Below are 19,642 nucleotides of genomic sequence, written 5' to 3'. Positions count from 1 at the left end.
AAGGGAATACACTCAACTGTTTTTTATTTCTATTAATAAAACACTGAAAGAATTATTCACTAAGAAACTCCAATTTAACAGAATTTAGAGTTGGACTTTCACAAACCCATAACTTGGCTAATGATTTTCTGCAACTGTATGACATTTTTCATTTTTTTCTTTATGAAATTAGAAAATATACAGAAATGCAAGTTGTAAGTTTCTTTGTAATAAATAACACATGTACACTACACTTGTTCATAATAACATTTATTTCTCTCATGAAGAAGTTACTTTTTAAAAAAGCTAGAAATTTGAGAGGATGAGGGTAAAAAAAGTAATGAAGTAAATATAAATGTTCTTCCACTTCAAAAATTGTCTGACATCTGAGCCAGAAGACTCTGCATCTATCAGTGACTTCCTCTTCATGTGTCATAGAAAGAGTTCAACATGCTTTACAAAATCCATTACATTTTAAGACCATTTCCAATATCTTCTACCATAAATCAAGAAATCCATTTATTCAAGGTTACTTATGGAGAATTAATCACATAGAAAATTTTAACAACTTCTTTTTCAAAAATTAAAGTACTTTACTGTACTTGGCATTCCTATACATAATGATGTGGATATGTGGATTCAAAGACTGAAAGCATTAAGAGCATATAATTAAAATTCAAGGACTTAGACATTTAAAAAAAATTTTAATATGTAGAATTCTCTGTAACAAATATTCTGAAAAATAAATCAGAATTTAAAACAATATAATCTCCTTTGGACTTGCCCTCTCCTTAACTGTGGCATTACATAAACAAAGAAAGTTGTTCCAAAATACTTGTATGTACCTGATGCCACCTCAAAACCATGTAATCAAAAAATGTGAAAAAATGAGGCCAGCAGATCTATAGGCATGATGCATAAGCAACAAAAATTCGAGTTTCTCTATTCCTAATAATCTCTAAAACCTATCTTCCTAATTTCAAAGGCAAATTTACACAAAAGAGAAAAATAAACAGTCATCTATACAACCTTTACAGCCTTTATTGATAGGGTATAGCCATTATGCCAAAATTCAGCCATCAATATACAGCCTCATTTCCCATCTAAAGCTAATGAGAATATATTTTACCTTAAATGGGACATAGAGGCAAATTGCCAAGAATTAAAATATAACCTTAAAGTCTTAATTTCATACTTCAAATATCAAAAAAGCAATAATTCCCAAAATCATGAAAACATGATGAAGTAGCTACATAGGAAAGAAATGGGCATTTAAGTCATTTTATTCTTTCTTAATATTATATAGTGAAAACCGATGTATTTATAACTTTAGCCTTCAGATAGCATACTTCATAAAGTCATTCATTTAAAATAGACAAATGTTTACAAAGAACATTTAACTTAAATTTCATAGTTGCTTATAAAATGGTACTTGAAAGATTGACCTGTATAAGGAAATAAGAGTCTTGTCAAGAGAGATGATAAACTATAAATATAAAATACATCACAAAGTTAAAAACCTCATTGTGTCCTATAGGAAAATCAATAAAGATAACTTAATCTTTCTAGGGGAAAGAATATTTAGCATTACAAATTTAAAATGTAAATTTTATATATGGATTCAATAACAAATACATTTAAACTTTGCAATGCCACATAATCATCTATTTTATGGAAAACAGTAAAAGTGATGTACTTTTACAATATGTGTACATCAAAACCAAAGGGTTAATTTTTACTTTTTCCTTTATTGGCAACTTTGGATGCATTTTTAGGTTTTGGTTCCCAAAGGGCATTTTTCACAAATCTTGAAGCTGCACCTCTGTCCAGCTTGCCAGCCTTTTTCTTGTCTGTTATTTCCTTGACTCTGTTCATGTATATTCTGATTCTTTCCTTAAAGATAAAAAAAAAAAAGGCAATAGATTTAGATTTACTAAGTTGTTCACCACCACTAAGCTTTATTATACTATACCTCAGTTAAATTCAACAGATATGTATTTATTGCCTATTGAGTGGTGCTAGTAAGTGCAAGTGAATAGGATAAACATGTTCCATGCTCTTCTGGAGTTCATAGTCTGGGGGGCATAGACATTAAAAAGTCATTTCAGAAGTATTTGGAGTGTTTCAATAGGGGAAGAACTAGACTAAGACATCACTACAGAGATAAACACTGAATTGTTCATATGTAGTTATATATTTTTTAATTTAACATTAACCTAAATCCACATAAGAACTCTCATGTATCTGAAGTCTATAATCGAAAATAGAGCTCTCATATACTTGTATGCAACATACAAATTAAACTCTTGAAACTTTTCTAAACAGGAAATGGAAGAAGTAGTATTTAACTATTTTTTTATTTTACCTTCCAGTATCACAATTAAAATAAGCAAAATGAAAATACAAGATTTTTTGTTCAATTTCATAGTTTTGATTGATAAGCACATGATACTTTCTAATGAAATATAGTTTCTATATTTCTAATCAATTCTAATCAGACTTTACAAGGTGAGGAACATAATAAGGTTGCCATACCACTTCGAATCCTCTGAGACCATTAATCAGAATAAAGGGCTATTTTATACCTTCACTGGAGAAATAAAGGGGATGAGAGCCGTAAAATAGCATAGTAAATGATTGATCACTGATAAAAAGCAAGTTTCATTAAAATAATCAAAATAGTTATAGAAATATACTCAGAAAAATGCAGACCCCTAGAACTTTTTAATTGTGAAAGGCTGACAACTCTGCTCAAAATCCTCTCATGGCTCTCTACTTCCCTTGGAGTAAAAGCCCAAGTCCTCCCAACACACACTCACCCAGCCTTGCCTGGAATGATCTTCCTCAAATATCCACATAGCCACTCCCTCTCTCCCTTCCAGCTGGCTCAAATGTTAACCTTGTTAATAGGCCCTGCCTTTACCATTTAAAATGGCAATCCTACTCAAGCACTCTAATCCCCCTCAACCTATGCTATTCTTTTTTCCCATAACATATAACTTTCTAACATACTATATATCTATATGTATTTATCATTTGTTTATGTTAATTGCTGGTCTCCCTCCACTAGATAGTCTGGCATCTGCCACAAGGGTAGTGGTATTTATCAGCTTTATTCACAGAGGAATCATCTCACTTGGATATAATGCCTGGCTTCCAGTAGGCATGCAATTATTTGTAATAATTGTAAATAAATTGACTATTTTCAATGCCTTTCCCCATTCATGATATATATGACAAATAGGTTTCCTCTCACACACTAACTCTGTGATCAATTAGTGATGTCTGTCACAAGGTCAGAAAAGGAGAATGGGTTTATGTACGCTTTTTATGTGCCAACCATCGTCCAGAATATGAATGTACTCCTCCATAAAGTGGGTTCTGACAGAGAAAAAAGACACATGATGATTTTATCCATTTCCAATGACAGAACCAAGTATTAAGACACTACAAATAAGTTTGTATTAAAGGAAAAATGAGAAACCTTATAAATGTAAAGTCCATATTAGAAAGTTGAAAACAGATGATACAGGGCACACTTCTTAAGATTTTAAAGTCAGTATCACCGGTCAAATCAAGATCTGTGCTTCATATTGTTTTACATTTTTGCTTTAAGTATTTTTCACAATTTCTGTATTTAAAAATAAATTTGTTTTTCCCCCAAGAACTTTAAAAGAAGACAATGCCTTAGTCCATATATTTATAAAATGAAGACAAGATACCTGGTTTACTCGTTTTTTTATAAATAAATGACCAAGTATTCTACTAAGTTGAAAATAACATACGTATCAACCACCATAAGACTTGAGAATAATAATACAGTGTCAAGTGTATTTCACATATTTACCTTATAACTTATAAACACAAAGAATAAATTTATTAACATTCTTATTCATAAAGCCAAGTCAAGAAGGTAACTGTAAGTTAGATTTCTAATTTTTTCTTTCATATTGAATGATTTAATTTTTGAAGTCAGCAAAAACTCCAACATACCCGACCTTATATACTGTACTTATACATCTAAATGGAATACAAAGACAAACCTAGAAGATTTATTACAGGTTGTAAATATGTCACTAATGCAGAATTACTGGACAGTACACATACAACTGGTGCCAAAAAAGCTTTTAGCTTTGTTGCTGAACTGGATTCTTTACTGCTGAGAAAATGAATTAATGGAAGAATTGAAAAGTGGGGGAGAAACTTTCCCGTCTTTGCTAGTAAATCAACTAGAATATACTTTTAAGAATTGTGTAAGAGTTTTAAAAAAAAAAAAAGGCAGCTGTAGAGATGAACAGGATTTCAAGAATTTATAGAAAAAATAATATGGAAGTTATAAATAATTACTTGAATTGTAACATTTTCCCATCCAGAGATTTATATAATATATGGAACACCATTTCTTTGACAAAGGTAAGGAAAAGACATAAGGAAATCTGGCTCACTTTCATAAGCTGGACTCTTAAGTAATTTTGTTCTCCATAATTAGTATGATAAAGGTACTGTGACTTTGACTTCAGGAATACCACAACAAACAAAGAGTCAAATAAAAAATCCACTGCAATCTTACCAATTCCTGCTTTACTGGATGTTCCTTAGGATTAACTCCCTGAGTTGCCAAATAAACTACAAGACAAAGATTTCATGGAATAAAATGGCATATATATTAATTAAGAGCATTAATTAAAGAAACTCTAGTTACTCACAAAAAAGAAATGTCACAAAAAATGATTAATTAAGGGGCGCCTGGGTGGCTCAGTTGGTTAAGCAACTGCCTTCGGCTCAGGTCATGATCCCGGAGTCCCGGGATCGAGTCCCGAATCAGGCTCCCTGCTCAGCAGGGAGTCTGCTTCCCCCTCTGACCCTCCTCCCTCTCATGCTCTCTGTCTCTCATTCTCTCTCTCGCAAATAAATAAAATCTTAAAAAAAAAAAAAGATTAATTAAATCTTAAATTATTCAACCTCTATGTATTATTAAATTTTTATGTGCCTCATGGATATCTGGTATTCTGACTTAAAAGAAATAAATATCTGACTATTAAAATTGCCATAAAGTATAACTGTATATAAAGTGCTAGCATTTAAAAAATAAATCACCTTTGACACAATAAATAATTTGCTAATTAACTCCAAATTAATATACATACCCCAAAACATTGAATTTAATGTGTAAGCAGAAACTAAATCCACTTTGGCTTGCTCGAGGGGGTCCAACTATAAAAAAAAAAGAGAGAGAGAAAAAGAAAAAAGAAATATATACAAATTCTGAGCACCATCACATTATTTTAGACTTTCACCAAATACAATGTATCAAAGAGATGTTTCTTTCCCTTCCTATAATCCAATAACCAAATGATCCTGAAATAATTTGCAAAAAGAAAAAGTTTTGTTAACCAGTGATTTTGCCCACAAATTTTCACTTCAGGGTATCAACTTTACTTAGACAAGGAATGTATAATCCAAGCAAAATTCTTTTCAATTATTTTAATTTCAGGAGTTATGATCTGGGTTTTGTATGTCAAAAGTAATTTATCAATATAAACACTGTACATGATGCATTTATGTATAAGAGGCAGGCTAAAATGCTTAGGCAATACCAAAGACAGAAGAAACATAATGAGATTTGTTTTAGAATGTCAAAGTCAATTTACTCTTTTCGTCCTATAGGGTTTCCAGAAACCCTGATAACATCATTGTAATATTTAAAAGGTCAAAGATAGAGTCTGTCAAAAAGAATGTTGTTGAGAGCTCCTCTTTTCTCAAAACCAAGTGAAAATAAAAATATAGTTAGGAAGTATTTCCTAAGGTTGGAGTTCTGTTTTGTTTTTTCCCCCAAAAAATACCCAAACACTTATAAAACTGAAATTAAGGGGAAAAGGAGCATATGTCATTAATCTGTATCTTCTATATTTTCATAACATAGCACTCTGTTTTATGAATTACATTTTTAGAAATTACATTTTTAAAATACCTTCTGCAACAACTCATTTCTAGAAACAGACATCATGGTCTTCAGCATCTCATCCACAGCACCAATGGAATTCTCAAATGTTGATAAATACTCATGAATTTCTACTGGATAGTCTTCATTAATTTCTTCACCGGCCATTATGACCAACTGGAAAAAAAAAATTTTTAGAATTCGTGGAAGACAGAGATTGCTCTTTAGTTTACAAAAACAAAATCAATATTATGCATTTAAAAAGTACTAAACGAGGGCGCCTGGGTGGCTCAGTTGGTTAAGCGACTGCCTTCGGCTCAGGTCATGATCCTGGAGTCCCGGGATCGAGTCCCACATCGGGCTCCCTGCTCGGCAGGGGGTCTGCTTCTCCCTCTGATCTCTTCCCACTCGTGCTCTCTGTCTCTCATTCTCTCTCTCTCAAATAAATAAATAAAATCTTTAAAAAATAAATAAATAAATAAATAAATAATAAAAAGTACTAAAAGAGTTAAAACCTAAAGATAACTATACAAATCTTAAAATATAATTCTAGAGCAACTACATTCACTTTCCATCCTCAAATTGTTCGAGGTGGCAGGGGGAGAAGAGAACCCACCCAAGTCCACTAATGCTACACGTATCAGAGCCTCAATGCCTTTCAAGAACAAAGACCAAACATGGATTATCAATAATCAAAATCCCACATTTTAAAAACTTAAAAAAAAAAAACCTGTTGAAATTAAAGACCAACCAAAGCTATGAAAGTACAATGAGTATATCCTATGCTTGTTGAAAAAATAAGCTCTTTCTTTGAAAAACTTTGAAAAATTTTAGCCCTTCTAAATTTAGGTGTTGAGGGGCGCCTGGGTGGCTCAGTCGTTAAGCGTCTGCCTTCGGCTCAGGTCATGATCCCAGGGTCCTGCTCCTTGGGAAGCCTGCTTCTCCCTCTCCCACTCCCCCTGCTTGTGTTCCTACTCTAGATATCTCTCTCTGTCAAATAAATAAATAAAATCTATAATTAACTAATTTAGGTGTTGATCTAGCAGCATGGTATATTAAACTAAAAAATTAGAAAACCTAGGTCTGAAATAGCTTATGACTATCACTAAAATCATTTTTAAGCCTATATTTACATTTATATATATTCTTTAAGCCTCTTTAAAATAGTAATAACAAATTCAGAGAGTCCATAAATCACATAAAGTCTACCAGCAGAAAAGAGGAAACTTGGGAGAAATAAACGATATGATTTTCATTTAGGCTAGAGTATATCTTGACAGCCCATTCTTTTAAAATTCACATTTATGGGGCGCCTGGGTGGCTCAGCCGTTAAGCGTCTGCCTTCGGCTCAGGTCATGATCCCAGGGTCCTGGGATCCAGCCCCGCATTGGGCTCCCTGCTCGGCGGGAGGCCTGCTTCTCCCTCTCCCACTCCCCCTGCTGTGTTCCCTCTCTCACTGTCTCTCTCTCTCTGTAAAATAAATAAATAAAATCTTTTAAAAATAAATAAAATAAAATAAAATTCACATTTATATCATAATACATATTATCTGTGTGAGAAAAAACAAAATCCACACCAACATATTTAATATGATATCTACGACCAAATTTTCAGAAGCAATCCCAAGCCATACGTACCATCTGTAGGTTTAAAAAATATGTATTAGCTGAAAATACCTCTTTCATTACAAAGCTAAGTAGAACAACCAAGAATGTGTAAAATAGCAAAGCATAGTAGAACTGAAGTAAAGAAATTTGGGCTTTCTGTCTTGCTTGATCACCGACTTTGTCACCTTAGATAAATCACTGAAAGTCTCTGGGCCTCAAATATTTCATGCATAAAATAAGGCAGTTGGTCTAATGATCTGTAAAGTCCCTTATAATTCTAAATGTTACGACTATGTCACTTAACTTTAAAAAGTACTATTGGAATATTTATTGACAATGTGTCAACATTTCTATTCAACAAGTACATTCTGCTGAGTCATCTGGTTTCATTAAAAAAAAAAAGAAAAGTGAAGTCTATCTGGCTATCACTACTTGGGCTGTAAAGTTACTATCTAACTACTGTGCAACCAGCAATTGAACAAAGGACCTGATAAAAGAAAACCACACAGGAAGGAATTGTGACTTCCTATTTCAAAAGGCTAACTAAAAATATGTATTTGCCTCTCATCCCTCCCAAAATCTCTCCAAATGACAAAAGAAATCCAAAAATAAGTCCATGGTAATGTTGGAAACCAAAAAGGGCATGTATCCATCAGCAGACCTCAACAGCACAAATTTTTGTAAACTAAAGAGCAAATGGGATCAGCGTGATAGGAAAGAGAGCCAAGGAGCCTGCAATCCCCCACAAACAAAAGAGAAGGTGAATGTATGACTAACTCCAAGATGAAGGGCACTAAGAACTGGGGCATGAGGGCTGAAAACAGCTAAACCAAAATCTCTAGATCTTGGAAGGCTCCAGCAGCTGCTGCCCAGATAAAGGTGTAAGTACAAGGGATATACTGCAAATATGGGGAAGACTTAGTGTTTCTTCTCCTTACGTAGAATTTTAAGCCAATAAATTTGAAAATCTGGATGAAAAGAACGAGGTGCTCGGGGGGGGGAAATTACCAAAATTAACCTAGAAGAAGTATGTAAAACAAATAGATTAACCACAGAAAAAAATTTTAAGGTCAAAGGTCTACCCTCCAAAAAGGCTCCAAGTCTAGAAGATACAGGTAATTTCTTTCAAATCTTTAAGAAACAATTAATTCTTATAGTATTTAACTGTTTATGAACACAGAAAAAGATGAAAAACTGAGATACCTATGTCATAACATACACAAAAATAAACTCCAGATGAATTAAAAAGGTAAATGTATAAGCATATTAAAAGATTAAAATATTTATATAATCCATATGAAACCCAAATGCTATAAAAGGCAATGAGTGACAGACTTAACTACATAAAAACTGAAAGAAAAAAAAAAATCTACATGGTAAAAGTATGCCATAAGCAAAGTTAAAAGGCAAGAAACAGCCTGGGAAAAATATTTACCAAAATATATTAAAGAATTAGATTATATAAAGAATTCCTACAAATTAAAATAATATAGATATCTCCCATCAGAATGGCAATAATTTTAAAGATTAGCAAAGTTCAATGTTGGCAAGGGTATACAATGAAGGTGGAATATAAATTGGCATAGATTTTTTAAATGTACACACCCTTTGACTCAGGAAGTCTTAAGAATCTAGCTTACAGAAATCCTTGTATACATACATACATACAAATTTATTAAAATGGACACCTTGAACTCTTCTCTCAATCTCTCCCACTTTCTCTTGCATCAGGTTTTCCTTCTGCTCTATCATTAACCATAAGTTTACCACATTTTATTTCTCCATCTTTGACAACAAAAGAAACATCTTGACTTCATATCCCCTCCAGGAAAAAAAACCATTTTCCAACCCTTGAAAGACGTGCTTATACGAACAGTCCCAATTCCTCTCCTTCCATTCTTTCTTGAATCTGCTACAACCAGGTCCCCTCCTTCTCACTCAAAATTGCTCTTGTCAAGGTCACCCACACAGTCACACTGTTAAATTCTATGGTCAATTCTCAGTTCTCATCACTTGACATTGTTCACTCCCTTCCTTTAGTTCCCAGGGCATCACATTTTCTTGGTTTCCCTCCTACCTCATGGCTGCTTTCTTGGTCTCCTTTGCTGCATCCTTTTCATATCCTCAGCCTCTTACCCTTGATATGCCCACAGGCTGTCCTTGATTCTTTTTTCCCCTCCAATTTACTCCCTAAGTGAACTCAGGACTTTAAATTACATTAATATACTGATGACTCCCAGGTCTTCATCTCCAACTCTGACCTCCCCATGAACTCCAAATCACATTTCCAACTGCTTACTCAATACCTCTCTGGTTGGATGTTAATAGATTCTCAAATGTAATGTGCCCAAACCAAAATCTTGCCTGCTATAGTCTTTCCAACTCTACCTTTCCAACTGTTCAGACCTAAAATTACAGAATGGTCCTTGACTCTCCAGCCATAATGGCCTCATTGCTCTTCCCCTTCACATTGGGCATGCCCCTACCTCAGGACCTTTGTTCTTCCCTTCCTAGAATGCTTCTCCTGCACCAAGAGCTTCAGAGTTCATTACTTCATCTTCACCAGATCTCTACTCAAACGTCACCTGTAGGCAATCCTTTCCTGATCACCCTTTGTTAAAATGCACCCACCACCCCCACCGACTTCCAGCACTCCTATCTCCTTCTCTACCTCACAGTGCTCAGTAACATGACATATTTATTTTATTCATTTACTATCTGGCCACCTCCAAAAGAATGTAGCCACATTAAAGCAGAAATTTTTGTGTTTTGTTTACTAGCACTGCCTGACAGTCAACAAACATTTGTTGAATGAAAAAACTCTTAACAAAATATTGGAAAGACTAATCTAAATATTCATCAATAGGGAAACAGTTAAATAAATTATAGCACATCCAACCAAAAGAGTATTAAAAACAAATAAGTAAATCTTTATGTAGTAACACACAATGAGAAGTAGATATGTAGAAAAAGGTCTGGAAAGAGATACACAAAAAAGAGACATTCTTTCTGAGAAGAGGCAGGGATTAGGGAATAGGATCAAAGCAGACTCATTTTTTAATTCTTCATTCTTCATGAATTTTTTTTTTTAAGAGAGTCAACATGCGTGTGCTAGCCGGGGCAGGGGGGAGTGAGAGAATCTTAAGCAGGCTCCATGCCCAGCACTGAGCCAAACTGGGGCTAGATCTCACAACCCTGAGATCATGACATGAGCCGAAATCAAGAGTCAAAGGCTTAACTGACTTAGCCACCCAGGCATCCCTAAATTTTGTTATTTCAAAAAGCATGTACTAAAATTGTAATAAAAAACAAATCATTAAATTCAAATAAAGGCATATTTTAACAATGCATTTTGGCTTTTAACAAATACTGCAAATATTAAAAACACAGTAAGGCCTTTATTTAAATGTGCATTTTTTTCATCCAATTTTTCTATTTGAGAATATTTTTCCTCTCCAGAATCATGATGGGGATTTTTCCTACAACTATTCCTGGTTCCTAAGCCCCAATAAACAAGCAGTTATTTATTGTTAAAATGGGTTAGGGTGAACACTGAAAGCAAAGCAGTAAGAATAATTACCCTCATTAAATATGAACTGAACCACTTGCCTTTTTCCTAACTAAAAAAAATAAAGGCAAGGCAGACTACAAAATAATGGTTCTTCTATTATCAGAAATTCCCTCCAATTCATATGATTTCTTCTAACATTTTATATAGACAGTTCCTAAATATTCGTTCCTTCCACAGGAAAATCTACAAGGAGAGAACTGCAGAAACTTCCCTCTGTTCCCTTTGCTACTCAGATCCCAGAATAAAGCCATGAAATGTATGGTATTAGCAGCAACAGCAAACATTTGAAAATCACTGCCTATGAGCCAGGCACTATTCTGAGTACTCTATACACATTAACTCCTTTACTTGAGGGTCAATAACTTGCCCAAAGTTGTACATGGTAAAATGTCCAAAGGGAAAGAAGAAAAGAACTCAACCTCCTCTGCTCCTTACCCTCTCCCAAAGTCTATAGGTATTTCTCGCCCTTCGACCTGCTCCTTCTGAAGTACCAGCAGCAGAGGTGGAGGTAGGAGAGGGCAGGAGAAAATGTGCTTCTTTCCATCCCTAAGGTCTGGCTAAGATTTAAGCGCAGATGGAGGGAACCCTCCCTAGTCATCTCTATAGGATGTTACTGCCACTCCCTCCCTCCTCTCACTGGTAAGGAAAATCATAATACAGGCAGAAAAGGAGGGGTGCACAGCATCACACAAGAACAGAAGCCATCCCCCTACCTCCTGCCGACGATTCTCTTACTTCAGGAAGGTCAATCCAGTCAGGAACCTGGGAGTCACCCATCACCCCTTCCTCAGACCCCAGATCCAATCAGTCCCATCAATTTGGCTTCAATGTCCTTACACCACAAGCTTTCCTCCACTCTCACTGACTAGATCATTTCAAGAGCCTCTGAGTAGTCTCCCTACTGTCAATTTTTTCCACTTTCAATTTTGAAAAGTTACAAGATATGATTTTTCTATAAAGATACTCTAGTCATGGTACACCTCTGCTTAAAATCCTGCAATAGCTCCCCAATCCCTCAGTATGGATACCAGGCCCATTATGACATGACCCTTGCTTGTCTAACCTCATCTTCCATTGCCCCCCTCTTCCAATCCTATAGCTGCAGCCATGATGGCAGTTTTCCAGATGTGCCACGCTCATTCACACCTTTCACCTACATGGCTTTCTGTACATTAACCATTCTTCCCACTTAACTTTGTTCAAACTTTGGACTTCTCTGAGTGCCACCCTCCTATTCTCTCTGAAAAATGCAACTACAAGCTGTCATATCACTAAAACACTATCTGGTATTTTCTGTTGATATAATTAATTTCCCTTTTGACTACAAGCTCCTTGAAGGGGCTGTGTCATACTGATGTTCCATCACCAGTGGCTGACACATAGAATGACTATGTCTCAATCTGCCCAAGACAATCCTAGTTTGTGCCTATTGTTTCTACTGGCCATCCACTCAGCTCCCCATTTCTCTTTCAGAAGTCCCAGTTTGAGCAATAAATCATATGATCACCCTAAATAGTGTAGATTCTCTGACCCTTACCACAACTCCCCACCCCATTTTGTTAGAGAACGGCATCAGGGGAGTTGCTCCTGGCACCAGCCAGGGCTCACCCAGAGCAGAGAACCAATAGGAGATTTGAAGACATTTATTGCAAGAAGCCAATAGGAGATACATGAAGAGATTTACTGAAAGAAACTGGCTTAAGCAACTGTGGGGGCTGGCTAAGTAATTCCAAAATCTGCAGGGCAGGCCATCAAGGAAGAGCATACTGGAAGTCTTGGCTACAGGCTGAAGTTGCTGTCCACAGTGGAATTTCTTTTTTGTCAGGGAAGCCTCAGCTCTGCTTCTACAGCCTTTCAACTGATTGAATCAAACCCACCCAGATTATCTAGAATATTCCTCCGAACTTAAAGTCAGCTAATTTGTAGATTTTAATCACACCTACAAATACTTTTATAGCAACACCTAGATTGGTTTTGGACTGAATATCTGGGGCTGCAGCCTAGTCAAGCTGTCACATCAAAAAGACCATCACACTCGTTTAAGCCTCTGGAACTACAACAAGAAAAGGTACATTCCTGGCATTACAAGTTGTTGTTCTGACAGAACTTCTCCCACAATAGCCTTGTTATTCCTGATTGTCAGGTTCCCAAGTAATAAAACTAGAGTTCAAATTCCAACTAACAAATGTGAAGGAATGACAAATTAAAAAAAAAAAAAAATCACCATTTTGCAACCCCTAATGAAATTATAGATTCAGGCAACAATCACTGACAGATAAAGGGGTGATGGGGAAGTTTACAACACAGGAGTGAGACTGTCACTACTTAAGCCCAGGGATCAATCTTCACATCACTGAAAGTAGGACACAAACATATTATGAATCTCCTGATGTGAAGCAATGTGATGTACACAGCACCATCTGTGTAGCATTTCCAACTTCCCAAAAAAGTTGACTCTGAATCTAATTGAGCCTTGAAAGCTAACTTCCATTTTACAGGAAATACAGAGGATAGAGAAACAAGTTAACACCACAAGAAAGCAAACAGACAAATCTGAAATGAGAAATACTCTACTGGACAATTGACCCGGTTTCTGTAACAAAAAATGTGATGAAGAAAAACTAAGAAAAGGGAGGAGAAGTAGAGGAAGAAGAGATTAAGGAGATCTGGGAGAGCTAACAACCAAATGGAATATGTAGACTTTGTTTGGATCTTGATTCAAATCAAGTGTAAAAAAATATTTTTGAGACAAAGAAATCTGAATATGGATCAGGTGTTAGATGACACTAAGAGATTATTGATAATTTTGCTATGAAATTAGAATTCAGCTGAAAATGGCATTATAGTTATATAATGATATCATTTAAGGATGCATACTAAAGTACATAGGGGCACAATTACAGGACATCTTGAATTCGCAATTTTAAAAAAACTAGCCTTCACGAATTACTTATACTTTGAGAATAGAGACAAGAACCTATTTAGGGGGGCGGGGTGGGGGACGCCTGGGTGACTCAGTCGGTTAAGCATCTGCCTTCAGTTCAGGTCACAGTCCCATGGTTTGGGATTGAACCCCACATTGTGCTCCCTGCTCAGCGGGGAGTCTGCTTCCCCCTCTCCCTTTACCCCTCCCCCTGCTTGTGTGCACTCTCTCTCTCTCTAGTAAATAAAGAAAATCTTTAAAAAAAAAAAAAAAAAACTATGTATAGGGGCACCTGGTTGGCTCAGTCAGTTGAGTGTCTGACTCTTGATTTCAGCTTAGATCATGATGTCATGGGTTGCGGGATCGAGACCCTCGTCGAGCCCCTTGTCGGGCTTCTCACTCAGCGGGAAGTCTGTTTGAAAGATTCTCTCCCTTTGCTCCTCCCTCCCACTTGTGCACTCACACGTGCACGCTCTCTCTCTCAAAATAAATAAATAAATCTTTAAAAAAAGAACCTATGCACATTATTTCTATAGTGAAATTAGATACCTAACTCACAAACCTAACATTTAGAATATAACTCCGTTCATAAATTGAGGTACACCTAAACAGAAATTACAGTCTAGAACACTAAAGCAGCTATATTATCTGCCATTTCAATTCCAAATATAACTGGGGGTAAAGGGAAGCTAGGTTACTGGGTGCGCTCAACAGATGGGTGATAGTTGTTGAACAAAGCTTATAAAAACAAAACAGACCCTGTGGCCTCAAATGAGGTTTATATTACTAACATTTCCAACAAAGGCTGACATTCCAGAATGTCAAATTATTTCAATAATGTCAAAATTTCCTTTTAAAAAAATCCTGATGTCCTATACATTATCTGGCCCTCCTAAAAATGTATGCATGCAGGAATGAATAAATAAACGAACACGAGTCAAAAGTCATATGTAAAACTAGGGAAAATGTTTGCAACACAAAGACATAAAAAGGAACCCCTACAAATCAACTTAACAACAAAAAGAATACCTACAACCCAAAAGAAAAATGAACAAAGAAAATCAGAAGCTCACATATAAAGGAAATCCAGACGACCAATAAAGATAAAGCTACTCAATCTTATAATCAAAGAAACATAAATCGCTAAAACAAGATGTCACTTTTCATCTGCCAAACAAGCAAAAATTAAAAAGACTGATAGTATCTAATATGGGCAAAGGTGAGGAAAAACAGTCTCTCATTCACTCTTAGAGTGTAAACTGAGTATGGGGGGTGGTGGGAATTTGGCACCTTGCTTCAAAATTATATATGTTCAAATTCTTTGACCAAGCAATTTTACTTCCCAAAGAGTACATTTTCATACAAGATAACGTTCAAGGACATCTACTGTAACCCTCTTTAAAATACTGAAACTTTAAAGCAGAGAACCATTTACATGTCCATTAACAAGAACTGGTTAAATAAATTATGACACAGTCATTCAATAAAATACTCTGAGGCAGTGAAAAAGTATAAAGTAGAGCTCAGATTCTTAAGATATATTAAGTGAACAAAAACTGAGCAGGATATATAATACAACCCATTTGTTTTTAAGAAAAAAGATGTATGAGTGTGGAAGCATACTTGTATATGCACGTAAATTTCTTAAAGGATACAGAAGAAGCTGCTAACTATGGCGACTTCTGGGAAACCAATAAGCAGGAAGGTAAAGGAGCACATTTTACATTATACTCTTAGAATTACGAGTTTTAAACAATAATAAATATAACATATTATAATAATTATATATTTTTACATATCATACATAAATTTTTTAATTATCTGAAATTTTGAAATTTATTCCCAAATATGCCCAATGTCATTTCTCCCAACTTAGCAGCTAAAATCAAACCTATATTCTTTAGCTCTATTATATTCAAAGAACCATATGAATAGATTCCCTTCTCTACACATAAATTTTCTAGCCACCATGAGGCCATTTTCTCCCTATTCTCACGTACAAAAGCCTCTCTGGCCTTGTTCTCTGCCTAGAACTCCTAGAATTGTGAGGACTCCCAGTCACCACCATTTTTTGCCTGCTTAACCCAGCTCCCTCATCACTCAGATCAAGTCACATCCACTAGTTATAGAGTCTCACAGCGTCCTGGTTTCTCCCTCTCATTGTTGTAATTTTATACTTCTGTGATTATTTGATGAACACCCATCATCCGCACTAGACTATAATCCTGTATAGGGCAAGTCTTTGCTCATGATTACATTCCAAGTATCGTGGCGGCATGTCATAGTTGCTAAATAAATATCTATTAAATAAATGACTCCTTAGTGCCTGGCATGTAGTAAATGCTCAGTAAATGTTATTCATTTACATGGCATTGTAGAGTATGTGCTAGGAGGAGTAGGGATAAATAAAAGAATTGTCAGGGAACTGAGCGAGTACCTGGTTGAGGATAACTAGCATTAATTTGTGTCTTTTGTGAATTTCTTCAGACCTAGAGCAAGAATAATTATCCAGAATGAGGAAATGGCTAGGAAAGAACTTGGAAAAGCATCCTTAAAACAACTGACTGGGAGGTATGGCCTTGAAGGGAAAAAAGTAAGGCCCCTCCCTCTGCTTGGATTACCTCATCCTCACATCCCATCCCCTATGTTCTGGGCGTAGTCTACATTAATTATTTAAACCAGCATCAAATGCCCCTCCTCTATAAAGGCTCCCACAGCTTCCAAACAAAAGTATCTCTCTTCTTTGTTCCCAAGGTTCTCCAGACTTAGTTATTATATATCCATCAATCATACTCCTTCTCATGTCTCTTGGTAAATCCAAAGGTGTCAAACCTTATTTTACTTGACCCATTCATTCATTGCATTTGACAAAAATGAACACACTACTCAGCCCTGAATTCCACAACACTAGACTCTCAAAACTGTCATTGTCCCACACTAGCTATTTATTTATTCTGTCTCCTTTGCTGGTTTTTCATCTCCCCAAACCTATAAAGGCTAAAATGCCTAAGGACTCAGTCTTATACTACTTTTCTTTTCTGTTTACATTCATTCCTTTGGTGATTATCTCCAGTCTCACAATTTTAAGTACCATCTGTTCACTGACAACTCCCAAATGTTCTTTTCCAACAATGAACTCCCCCCACTGAACTCCTAACTTGGTAGACTCAACATCGCCACCTGGATGACTAACAGACATCTCAAACCTAACATGTCATAACTGAACTCCTAATCTTCCCCCACACAACTTCTTTCTTAGTTTTTCACTTCTTAGTTAATGGCAATTCCACCCTTCAAGTTGCTCAAGCCCCAAACCCTGAAAATTATCTCACTCTTACAATCCACATTCAATCCATAAACAAATCTGTTAGCTTTACCTACAAAATGCATCCAAAATTGAACTGCCTCTCACCATACTTCTTTTCACCCTATGAAGCCACTATAATCTCATGTGAATTATTACAACACCTTCCTAATTAGTCTCCTGGCTTTTGCCTACCACACTCTCCAACAATCTGTTCTTAACATAGCTGCCAGAGTGATCCTGTTAAAAACCTAAATCAGATCATGACATTCCTCTGCCCAGAACATCCCACTGGTTATTCATCCTCTACGTTATTCCTTCAAAGCAGGAATTATACTGCATGACATTTGCATCTGCACATGACTAACATAACATCTTGCCACATATTAGGTACTTAGTAACTGTTTGTTACCACTTCAAAACCAATGAAAGTAAACTGGGGACAAATTTTGGGAATCCTAATATCAGATTTGAGTTTGTACTTAAAGATATTAGGAAGTCACCACATGGACCCAAAAGAAAAATATACCATAAGGTACATTCTAGGGCTATTTCCATTCCTATGCTAAGTAGAGTTACATACAATTATGAACTAAACCAGAAAAAAATCCAATTTATAATTTTGAGACATCTGCAGATGTTGCACCAGAATTCTATTACCATAATGACCTTTTCACACTGCATTATCTTAGAAAATAATGGTAAAACACACATACAACAATCTATCAATAATATTGCTCCTTTGGCAGACAGTCCATGTTGATGCCACCTATAATTCTCCTTCAAACTAACAGTAAAATACCTGAGAAAAGATACTTTTTCCTTTTAAAGGTGTTAACCTCTAAAAAATAAATTTATCCCAAAGTCTTATAATAGAAAAAGATACAAATTACAAAAGGTTGCTCAAAATTGAGATGAATAATTACATCAGATTATAATGAATTTACTATTATTTAATGCTAATGTTTAATTCAAAGTATTTTCAAAATTACACATATGAAGCAGCAAAATTACCTTCCAAAACCATGGAATTCACTTATTACAAAATTCTCATCTCTAAAATAATAACCGTATATAGGACGATTGTGAAAGTTAAATGAATGATATTGGTAAAGCTATTAGAACAGTGCTTGGCTCAGTTACCACTCAACACATTAGCTAGTGGTAATAGTTATTAATTTACTAAAGTGAAAATGACCAAATGCGACCAATGTGGACTATTCAAAGCCATACTCGAAGGGTCGACTGTTTGGAATCAGTAGCTAAGATAACACATATAAAGAACCATTTGAAAATTAAAAGCAGTTTTATGAAAAACTGTATCACCTCTGACCTATGATACCTGTAACATTAACTATTTGAAGGCAGCTATACCACCCTGTAACATTTTGGAAAACCACTGTTCACACGGGCATTATTTTATCTTTCAACAAAACAAAGAGTTCTAGCATGTCCACAAATCACAAACGGTCCTCTGAATTTCAACAGGAATTGTCTGAATTTTCGGATCCAACATTTTCAGATCCAATTAATACAACTGTATCAAAATACAGTTAATTCTCGGTTCAGTATATTATCAGACAGTCCAAAGAGATTAATAAGCGGGACACATACACCTTTATCAAGCCAAAATTGAATTGAGGTCAACAAACAGAAAGACATTAAAGATAATTTAAACAGAAGTTTGAATCGCACCTAGCCTTCCTGAGGCAAAAAGAAAAACTTTGTCGAGATTATCGACTACAGATTTCACCTTTAAATCGAAATTAGCCTACCGTCTCAGGTGGGCTAATATTGCAGCGGCAGGCCGTATGTGAATGATAAACGGTGATAACACAAAGTTATTCCCCTGCACCCTACACTTTGGCCTTCGTCCCTAAACAAGATTTGACGGCAGCTGAAAATTGTGAAGTCATTTAATTTCTCCTCCACCTCCCAATATTTAAGAGGAGGAGCTGAGGAGGAAAAACTAAAGGACAGACCAAGAGCGCGAGGTGAGGGGCCAAGGTTAGCCAAAACCGGCTAGCAGCCGCAGGACAAGCCGAAGCGTGGGTCCTGCAACAATTCCAACCCCACTGCTCAGGCGAGAGGTAACGCATTCGCGAAGGCTACGCAGCCCGACCCGCGCCCCTCAGTCAGCCCGGGGATGCAAAGGGGGACTCCGAGAAGAAGCGAACTTTTGCAGAAACACGAGAAAAACTCAAACCCCAGCTTTGATTAATACCTCGCGGGCCTTCTAGTCCTGTCTCCAGGAAGAGCAGGCGGTGGTGACGTCAAATAGGCGCCGGCTCCGTCCGCTGGGCGGCGGCGCTCTGTG

The 19,642-nt window shown here is 36.0% G+C and overlaps 1 protein-coding gene across 1 annotated transcript; it reads right to left on the bottom strand.

Annotated features, from left to right (window-relative positions):
- Positions 1–233: 233 nt before the first annotated feature.
- C1D (C1D nuclear receptor corepressor) lies at positions 234–19,636 on the bottom strand. The gene is made up of 5 exons (XM_035001406.1): positions 19,550–19,636; positions 5,951–6,097; positions 5,127–5,193; positions 4,550–4,605; positions 234–1,872 (listed from the first exon to the last, which is right to left on the bottom strand). The coding sequence occupies exons 2-5, from the start codon at positions 6,086–6,088 to the stop codon at positions 1,708–1,710; spliced, it is 426 nt and encodes a 141-aa protein (XP_034857297.1). The 5' UTR covers positions 6,089–6,097; positions 19,550–19,636; the 3' UTR covers positions 234–1,707.
- Positions 19,637–19,642: the final 6 nt, after the last annotated feature.

This window comes from Mirounga leonina, unplaced genomic scaffold (assembly GCF_011800145.1).
Source record: "Mirounga leonina isolate KUSES-001 unplaced genomic scaffold, KU_Mleo_1.0 Mir_125, whole genome shotgun sequence".
NCBI lineage: Eukaryota > Metazoa > Chordata > Mammalia > Carnivora > Phocidae > Mirounga > Mirounga leonina.
The sequence above is the reverse complement of the archived record's forward strand: the minus strand, read 5'-3'. Positions and strand labels throughout refer to the sequence as shown.